The following is a 10,524-nucleotide window of genomic DNA, read 5'->3' on the forward strand; positions in this document are numbered from 1 at the left end:
CACTTGTTTAATACACTAGTCACAATTAATTCAGTGCTACAGCTTTGCTAATACTTTAGTTACAGAAGATATTCTTATAAGTTACTGTACTTCATTTCTTCACCACATAAGCCATTTCACCCAAAGCATTTTCCATACACAAGAAATCAATACAATTCCCAATGGCCACATACTTGAACACCATACTTCCAAAGTGTACTTAGAATACTCAGCATTGCGTAGCGCCTTTCATCAGAGACCTCAAAGTGCTTTACAAGGGCGAGTATTATCCTCTATGTTTAAAAGAGATATAGCAGTATGGATACCTTACTATGGTGAGGTTTCCTGATTCAGATAGTTCCAAAAACTAGCTGCCAGTCTTCAACAGCTGTGTCACAAACAGCCACGATAAACCATTAAGCTTTCTGATTAGTTATGCAGGTAAAAAAAGCACAGGAGTTTGAAAGATCAACTGTTCTTATTTTACCTTTTAGGCTTTAATTACACTTTTTCAATCACATCTTTAGAGTCTTTAAACTGAATCTGTAGTAGTTTAATAGGAGTAGTGGATTTTACTGTAGGAATGTGTTCTTAAACATGATGAACTGCCCTTGCACTCTACTTCCAAGAGCACTAAGCATCTACATTTTACAGACTGTGAAACAGGAAACAGGAGTGACTTTTGAAGTGGAAAGGTCAGGAACTAAGTGTATTTAGCATTTCAGAGAAAATATTTAAGCTACACCAAACAAAACCGTTCACAATTTCACCTAGTCATAGAAAATACCAGAAAAGAAAACTTGAGAGGAGAACAAGCTTTACACATGGGCAAGAACATAACTTTGCTTTACATTCATACTCTTCAGGTTCTTGTGTTGTGTCCCACCACCAGGATATTCAAGTATACACATTTTATTAAATATTTCCCATAGTAATTAACAGGATCTACGTAACACCAGAAAATGCGATGAGATATAAAATAGCAATGCTTACCGAAGTCAGCTATCTTGGCATTCATGTGTGCATCAAGCAGCACATTTTCAGGCTTCAGATCTCTATGTACTACCATATGCCTGTGACAGTAATCCACGCCAGAAAGTATTTGCTGGAACAGACGCCTACTTTCCTTCTCATCAAGCTAAGACAGACAGGTTTTGAACAATTATGAGACAGTGCAAGATAACTTTTCAGTTATATGAATTAAAGGAAATTTTCCCATGACCTAAAGTTATCATTTATAGCTTTGATGCTTTATGCAAATTATGCAAATTATCAGAACTTGTAGCAGAAAGCTTCATAGGTTACATAATTTTGTTTGTGCCACAGCTCTAAAATTACTAAAACAAAACATACTCACCAACTCACAAAGTCACCGAAATTTCTCAATCATGCTTTTGAAATTGGTTAGGCAGATGTTACACACTCAGTACCGAGCAACCTTCGCACCCACACATTAATTTTGTCTAACTGGAATATCAATGAACTTTGACATTAAATGATAGCATAAGATTTCAGTTGGCAAAAGCTGCTAAGACGCAGCACAGAAGTTATAAATTTTAGATGCTATTTTGCTCCTATTAGCAACTCGCCGCAAACAGCAGACTTAACTGGGCATTTCCTACAAACACGCCCTAATCCATATGAAAGTTTGTTCTAACAACTAAACGAAAGTGTCCTACCTATCTAGATGGTCTGTCAAAAGTGACTTCAGGGCTTTCACAGAAACTGTTCTACTAGCAGAAGAGGCACAATAAGGGCACAATGGTAGCATTACAATAATGAGTAATACTGAAGAAAGTTTTCAGCTACTCCAGCTGGATAAACATCCATCCAGTTTGTAACCAGTAATTGTAAATTAACGTATCAATAGAGAGAAAGATCTGAAACATATTAACATATTAGCATTTTTACTTTCAGAACAAGAAGGAGTCAAAGTATGTTTTAATTGCTAACAGCAAAATTAATCCTGAATACATAAAAATAAACCTTCATTTAACAGGGTGTGACCATTACCCCTGCTCCTGGCCCCTGGTAACACGGGCCAGCATAACTATCACCATTTTATGATGCAAGCAGCCATTCTGTGACCAAGGGAGTCACGTATTCATTATCAGACCCTGAAGGTCCTGTGAACTAAGCCACAAACAAAACAGGTTTCTTTCTCCCCTCCCTACTGGCCTCAATGTTCCTGGGCACCAGGCAGGTTACTCCTTTCCTCACCAGCCTTGAAGGTCCCAGGCAGCCAGCCAGGCAGGTGGTGGTCACGACCCAGCTACAGAACAGGGAAGTGCAACAGCATACAGAGGACTGTCAGTAAAATCAAGCAGTTACAGGTCCTAAATGTGGAACCTGGACCAGAACCTCTGCTGGACAGCGAGACCACTGAACCCTGTGGCCAGGGATGCCTCCACCATCCTCTGCTTCCTCAGAGGACTGAGTGACTCGTATCCTTTCATATGATTTTTGAGTCTAGACTGTAGTTGTTATATTTATACAGCAAACCACGTATTAAGATTTGACCTGATCTGCAGCATGTCTAGATGATTAAAAATCACAAGTTGTATTACAACTTACGTATTATGCTACTTATAAATTGTACTACATCAATTCTGCTTGTATAAGTCCTGTGCCACTCTATTCCTAAATTCTGTTCTACATTAATCATAATACCCTGTTAAGAAATAAAGCTTTAATCACAGCATTCTACCAAGGATCTCCAAAAAGAATCTGTCCCCTCAGTGTCAGGTGACAAGAATGTTGCAAAAGCAGTAACAGAATGGAAGTCATTGATTTGTACAATTGGACAACTTCTTACCCTTCCATTTTTACAGATATAATCAAACAGTTCTCCTCCTGAAACATACTCCATCACCATGAAAATGTCAGTCGGCGTACTGATAACCTGGTACCTGATAAGAGAAGTTATCCGTTAGTTTAGACACTCAGTAAAAGATGCTAGTTATATTTAGTTAAAACCAAAGTCGAGCAAAGAGTCATATAAAAAGTATACTTTAAAATATTTATTAGCCGATCTACAGCTACTGGAATTACAATATTTTTCAGAACCTATTTCCTCTCCTTTCACTACATGATGCAGCACTGCCAAGACTAGCAGGAAATTTGTACTCCCCACCAGGAGTGTCAGTCTCCGTACTTTCAGAGGACTATGCTTAGTTCAAATGATTTCTATGAAACTATCTATAGGGCTGACTCGCAGACACCTTGGTGCAGTGAGGAAGGAATCCAAAAGGAACTTGTTAGTATCTCAAAAATACACACTCTTCAACCTCAACATGCAAAGAACCTGACTTTCCATAAATAGAAAGTATACTTCAAGACTAGAAAAAAATTGCTCTTAATAATCATTAATATTACCTTTCACAAAGAGACCTAAATTTGCTCTAAGAGTACTTCTGACACTCTGGTTACTACATTGTTCATCATTCTACTTCATCTAAGTTTAAAAAAAAAAAACAAACCCTTCTTTTTAATTCAGTGGCCAAACTTCCCACTGAAAATATTTTGATTTTATTTAACATATCCTTACCTAAAAGTTGTTTATTTTTTTCCCCTTACAGCTGTCAGAAGTGACTGATATTTAATGGAAAAACAAAATGAACACTGATAACACTTCAGCCCAAATTGGGATGTTATATTGAGAAGACACGAAGTAGCAGCTGGATGAAAATTAACGTTTCAAGGTACTGCCCTTAAGCACACAAATATCTGAATTCTAATAAATAACTGAATTCACACATATGCTAAAGAACTGCAAAGTTCTTCAAAATGCCGATTCCAAGACAAAGGGGAAAACAGATGTGCTTCAACTTACTGAGACAACTTATTCTTGAACTACATAGACAGCAATGAGTTCAGACTATCCAGGTGAACGTATGTGTACATGTGTATGTGTATTTATTTTAACAGCTTGCTATTAGAGTGTAACATTTTAGTAAGGTCAATACTCTTCTGAGGAAATTATCAACATGAGATCTTCAAAGTTAGTTTTATGTAACATCTTCTAGTCCAAGATGCTTTACCCTTTACCGATTTTCTCTCCACATCACAGAATGTTAGAGATTGGAAGGGACCTCAAAAGATCATCTATTCCAATCCCCCTGCCGGAGCAGGAACACCTAGATCAGATCACACAGGAACACATCCAGACGGGCTTTGAATGTCTCCAGAGAAGGGTTGAAAGTACCTCACGTACTTAAACATCAACAACATTCTGAAGCCATGGCTAAGACTACTGCAGAAAAAGTATTTTAATCCTTTTAATCCAAAAGCCCTGCTTGTCTACAGTCAGCTCATTTTTCTGGTGATGAAAGAGGTGGTAGTGGAATACTTACATACCTTTAATATAAATCAGGTTATTGACCCACACAGAATAGATTACCAGAATGCAAAAAGAGGCAATTTTATATTGCCTCAAGAGATATTCTATTGCTAGAAGTCAAAAACCAGAAGAGGAGATCCTTCAAATGTTTTTATTTAAAGCATGATACAGAAAGAAAATCTGGTTGAGACAGTCTTGCAATTGCATGTACTGCTAAAGCCATGCATGAAATTTTTCATAAATCACAGCAATGTTCCAAAGTAGGTAATGTCTAATTTGTAATATTAAGCTGAAGAAATGTTTACCTCTATCCCAAATATCTTGAGCTGCTACCTAGCAGTTCCCCAATCCAGCTAATAGCATGAGCAGCATGATTCTAAATTAGCAGCAGATCTACGTGCACAAAAGTATCAATTATATCTCAAATGCTATTTACATACAGACATAATTCTTCTGCTTTAGAAATGCAGGCTGACAAACTGAAAAGCTGGGGATCCATCAGCAATTCCATCATCTCCTACATCTTGTCCCTTCTCTCCATATGCAGGAGGAAAACTTCCTCCTTTAACTTCCCGAGAAAGAAATCACCATCTGAAACCTCCTAAGCTGACCTAACAGTTTATCCGCACGAGAAGTACACATTTCTGTTCTACTCCCATGTCCCAGTACACTGAAACCTCCTACCTTGTTTTGGCTACAAGTATGTCCTTTGGACTCATTCATTAACTCTAACGAGCAGCAGTAGCAATTCTGCAGCCAGACAAGTTAGCTCAGTCTTCTGAAAACTAACCCACTGGAGAAGTCAGGGAGTTGATCTTACACAATCCAATTTAGCTTCTGTGTAAGAGCTGTTGCCAAATTAAAGGGAGTGTATACGGATGGCATCTATCAGTGGTGGCATGTCTTCAGACAAGACTCTGCCAATGAAAAAAACTAACACCAGTACCACGATAAAAGACAGTGAAAGTCACACATACTCTGGAGGTGTAGGTTGACTTTATAGGAAAAAAGGTCAAAAAACCATTGACATTTATAATTTATTTCCTCAGACCATGCATAAGGGGCCTACTCTGGGACATAATTAATTGTACTCTGAAATCCACTGATGAACTATTGATCAACTAACCAGTGTAAACCAGCACACTGTAAATACCACAGTTAGACAAGTGGTAGCTATATGGAAGAATATATGGAAGAATTCTGAAATACCAATCACATTTAACGAACTGCACATCCTTAACTCATAAAAATCTCCCAGAGCACCATCTGGAGCATGCATTGGAAAACCACAGATCACTGACCAGCACACCATTAAAACATATTTCAAGTAAAGAAAACACAATTAACTTACTACAGAAATGTCCTTTACAACCTTCTTAATAACTCAGTTTCTAAGCAGAAAAAAAGGTGAAATATAACCAGAAAAAGAAAACAGAAGTAGCAGCTAAAAAACAAAGATGGATGCTATCAGAAGTATCTATCATGCCATGACCATTTATATACCCATCCAAAGAATCTGTAAGGAAAGATTTAATGGAAGCTCTCCAGCCTGTAGAGAATATCAGTTTTGTGAAAATGCACTGCAGAGGACACTGAAAGTGGATGCATACTCGGAAGCTGGTTACTCTCCTGACAAGATAATGCTAGTAGTATTGCCCTTCAAACATGTTTCGGACCAATGAGAGCTAAAGAAAATTACTGCTTAAATATATTTGATTATACCAATCAAAACTTACAGCTTAATTATATGAGGGTGTCTGAAGAGTTTGAGGTTCTGAATCTCCCTGCGGATTTTTCCTACAACATCAAGGCTGCGAATCTTCTGCCGATTCAGGATCTTCACTGCAACTTTATGCCCAGTTAACTCATGTTTGCCAACTGTAAGGAACAAGGAAGTATTTAGTCAGAGTTTTCAATTGCTCCGTAAAGACATTAATTTGCCCATTTTGATCACAGACAAGAAATACAAGTTAAGATGTTAGCATTCCCCATTATCTCTGGGGAGGCTGAAAACCAGATGGCATGACATTTCTTCTGCCCTACTCCAATTTCTCCCACAATTCTATCATTAGAAGATGAATGGGATATGTAAGAAAAACAGTAAACCTAACTCTCAGAAGTCTTGCAGCATGACTACATTTTTGCAGCAAAGAAACTATGGCAAAGAAACAAAACATACCCCAAAACACTGCCATCCTTGCTACAGAGAGACCATTTTCCTTCCCTGTGTAAGTCACTCCAAGCTTTTGGCTCACTTGGTAACCCACTCAGACACCTTCTCCTGCAGCTCTTCTACTTTATCTGCAAGGATTGCTCTTACTAAAGACACCACTGCTATCCTTCCCTCAAGATGCCCGTTTCAGCAATTACCCTGAATTACCAATAAAAGTATCTGATCAGTTTACTTGAAAAATATTTATCTGTCCTTGGAGCAGTCTGACCCTATATAAGCTCCATATTCTGTACAGTAAACACCAGAGCTTTCTTATATAAAATGAGTGGCAAAAGCTATAGGAAATGCACAAAATAAGATCCAGTAGTAACTATGAGAAGCAATGCAAGCATGCAACCTCATACATTCCTCAGTTACTTTCCTACTTCCAGGAGAGTTTAATTTTTCTTTTAACAGTTGAACTCAAAAGTGTGAAATACATACTCCTTGACCATTACCCCTGTTAAATTCCTTAATTTTGCAGAAGCTATTGGAAGTAGCCACAATAAAGTTGCTAAGTATGTTTTTCTTAAATCTAACATTGGATCACACGTAAACCATGGAAGTGGTTGAAGCTTTGAAGGAACCCCATGAATTACATCACCTGTGTTCAAACCTTAAGGAGCAATGAATTATTAATGATAAATGGTAAATGAATAATTATTCAGTTATTAGAAATGCAGCTGTTCCATTTGAATTACAAAGTTTTTGCCTATCAATAATGTGAACTGAAGTCAGAAGTATTTGGAAAAATTCTTTAATCAGTAAGTTAAAAATTAACATTAATTTTGTTCAGTAAGAAACAGCTTCTTAGAAACCGAACAAAAACTGTTTAGACACATGAATTTGCATCTTCCTTTGCTTTACAAAATACATCTAAGAAGGTGTTTAACTTAGTAAGTAGCATACATATTTAAGCTACTCTGCAGCTTAGCATACAAATATTCAGTTCTGACATGCATTGTGTTATACAGTCTCATTTATCAGCCATTTTGTTTCATTTTTGATTTGTCAGTCTACCTTAGATGAAAACTAGAATTTCATTATAACTCAGAAAAACATTAGAAAGTAATTTATTAGCTACAACAATCTAGGTTCAATGTGGAAGGCACACAGGAAAAGAGTATTTGAAAACACATTTTTCATTCAAAGTAATTACACAGTAACATCTGCAGCTGACTGAAACCAATTCTAGCTGTCACAGCCTTCAAGATTGTGTGCCTCAAGCCTTGATTGTCTTAATTGACAGGAAGAAAACAAGATTTTTCTGCTTTTTTCACCTGTTTGCCAACTTTACATTATGAAAACATACTGTAGTTTTCTGCAGGTGAAAAAAGATCCCAAAAAGCCTGTTCAGTTGCTTAAGGCACTTCATACTGAATCACTATTTTCTTCTGTGATTTTTGCCTCCCTTTTTAAATTGAATTTAAGATTATAACAAATACAGCTTTTAAAGATACAAGATTCCAATAACCATCTACTTTATGAAATAGAACTTTTATTGGATGGTTCAGGGAACAGTAAAACAGCAGACACCAACTGGTAACAGACTGCTGACTACCTTTGAATTGGACATAAAGACAGAACTGAAAGAAAGACCTCAGACTACAACGTCACGTAGAGAAGTAAGAAGCCAGTGTTATCTTTCTGAAAGCAACTTTGTATTACCTCTTGACAGAAGTTCTACCTGTAAAAGGGCAGGCTCACAAATTAGAAGCAATCAAAATACATTTGTGTTAGTCACCGTAATCCTCAACTAGCTATCATTCCTTCAAAAGAATCATTGAAAAAAGTTCACTTTACAGACCTAATATTTCCCTGTATTTCTTTATTCTCTGATAGTTCCAACTGCCTTCAAGCTTCACTATGGCTATGCACAGCACCAAGACTTCCAAGACAGCGACAGAATCTCAAAGGAGCAATTACTTCTTTTAACTGTTGAAATTCAGGAGAAAGTCTCTAAACTCAGTTCAGCAAGTCTTCAATTGGAAAAGAAAACTGATTATGAGGCCATCCAGAGTAAATATGACACTCTTATGAAGTACAGGTATCAGTCACAAAGTTTGCAGGAAAAAAAGCTGAACAAGCGTATGTTGCATTTAATTAAACATTTCTGCAATAGGCCAAAATGCCAACCCAAGGCTCAGAGGAAAGAAGTTTTTAAAAGTATAAGCTAAACAAATGCTTTCACTAACATAAAAAAAACCCAACCATGAGTTAATGATGTGAAAAGGCATACTGCTGCACAATGTTAGATAGTAAACTGATCTTCACTGTCCATTTCCAGGTCTCCCATAATTTCCTTGACCAAGACCTATTTAAGTCAGTTTTGCAGTCTATACAGACCATGTTTTTTAACCTAGTTCTATAGACTGGAACAATTATTGTAGATTTACAACCTGAAGTAGTATGCCTCATTTTCTCAGTACAAATCCTTGGAAGCCTGACTACCCTTCCTGTTACGAAAGCTAACTTTATTTTCAAAAATATCTGGAAATTAAAGTTTGCATTTTGTTTCAGCAGTTAAATCTTGCATTTTATTTCATCATGAAACCTCACCATCAGTGCTTTTGTTTTCGTTAAACAAATTTATGAAAAAAAGGATAGATATTTTACATTAAATCCTGATAAAGTTTTGTCCTGATTTCAGCTGAGACACATGTAACTTTCTTCCTAGTAGCCAGCGTGAGGCTATGTTTTGGATTTGTGCTGAGACGGCAGCTGATAACATGCTGGTGTTTATGGTTGCTCCCAGGACAGTCAAGGACTTTTCAGCTTCTCTGCTGTGCCAGTGTCTGCAGGTGCAGGAGAACACAGGAGGGAGGGAGCACAGCCCCAATTACTAGCCTAGGATTCAAACTTAGGTTTAGGATTAAGACCCAAACTGGCCAATAGTCTATTCCAACAAGTATGTGTCTCACATAATTGATGTAGGTTCAGTACTCTCTTCTACCCCACACCTTTTCACTTCTGTGGCACTTTAGCATTGTCTAGATATTGGCTAGAAATAGCTGTCTCCTCCCTGACTGCCCACCTAAGGCACAGTCAACTGAATTAAGTCAGTCAGTAGTTAGTTCCGGCTCATACAACCAGAGGAACAGATTAACTGGCAAAACATCACATCAGTAACAGTTATCCATGAGGGTACAAGGATAAGCAGATGGGTGAATTAATCTGTCAGCTACCTTGACAGCAGGAGACCCTTAATAGTTACTAGTAAAGCATTGGTTTTCCAGTTCAATCTTTCTGGGCTACCACAACTGTTAAAGATCTACTTTCCAGAAGCCATATATATGCCTGACCCCTTACATCACGGGAGCTCAAGGAAAATCCTAACTGAATTAAACAAATTAACACATTTGTCACAGTTCTTCACATTATTGTCAATTGATGAAACCATATAAGAGTCACCACGGAAGGAAAATTATGAGGATTACAGGAAAGCAATCACAGATCTGGTATTAAATGAAGAAAATGTGTACTCAGGTGGAAAACTAGTTCATCATAGATAAAATATGTCCTTTAAGTAGAGTTAAAGCAAAACAAAACTAACACAGTACATCATCTAGAGACAAGAAAAAAAAATTAAAACAATTTGCATCTGGAAACAGAGCATTAGGCCATGAACACTAACACTTGCTTCCAGATCCTAAAGAAATTCCCAAGCCATGTAAGGAAGGTATTCAGTATGCAGAATGATGCTGCATTTCACCACCCTTAAAACAAAAAGTATGTTCATACATGCAAACGTGTACTCTTCACATAAGCAATAGCTACTATGCAGCCTAAAAGAACATCTAACATTAATCAGATAAGGCAGACAGAGGGATATTATGGAAACAGAGCAATAAAAAAACCTGGCATTTTTTTTAATTGTTTCATGATAACTTTATTTCATGAAATATTAAGAGAAATGATGTTCAATAATGTATTAAAATTATAACAGTAGCTTCCCAAATTGACCCATAAAGCCAAGTGCCGCGTCCTGCACTTT

The 10,524-nt window shown here is 37.1% G+C and overlaps 1 protein-coding gene across 1 annotated transcript; it reads right to left on the minus strand.

Moving 5' to 3' along the window:
- Positions 1-972: 972 nt before the first annotated feature.
- Positions 973-6,196, minus strand: LOC104458829 (5'-AMP-activated protein kinase catalytic subunit alpha-1-like; the record flags this gene model as incomplete). Its single annotated transcript, XM_010084279.1, has 3 exons — positions 973-1,117; positions 2,795-2,888; positions 6,055-6,196. Coding segments are annotated over 3 exons (381 nt in total), but the record flags the coding sequence as incomplete, so codon positions are not given.
- Between the last annotated feature and the right edge of the window lie 4,328 nt (positions 6,197-10,524).

The sequence above is a fragment of the Pterocles gutturalis genome, unplaced genomic scaffold, assembly GCF_000699245.1.
Source record: "Pterocles gutturalis isolate BGI_N339 unplaced genomic scaffold, ASM69924v1 scaffold39295, whole genome shotgun sequence".
In the NCBI taxonomy this organism is placed as follows: domain Eukaryota; kingdom Metazoa; phylum Chordata; class Aves; order Pterocliformes; family Pteroclidae; genus Pterocles; species Pterocles gutturalis.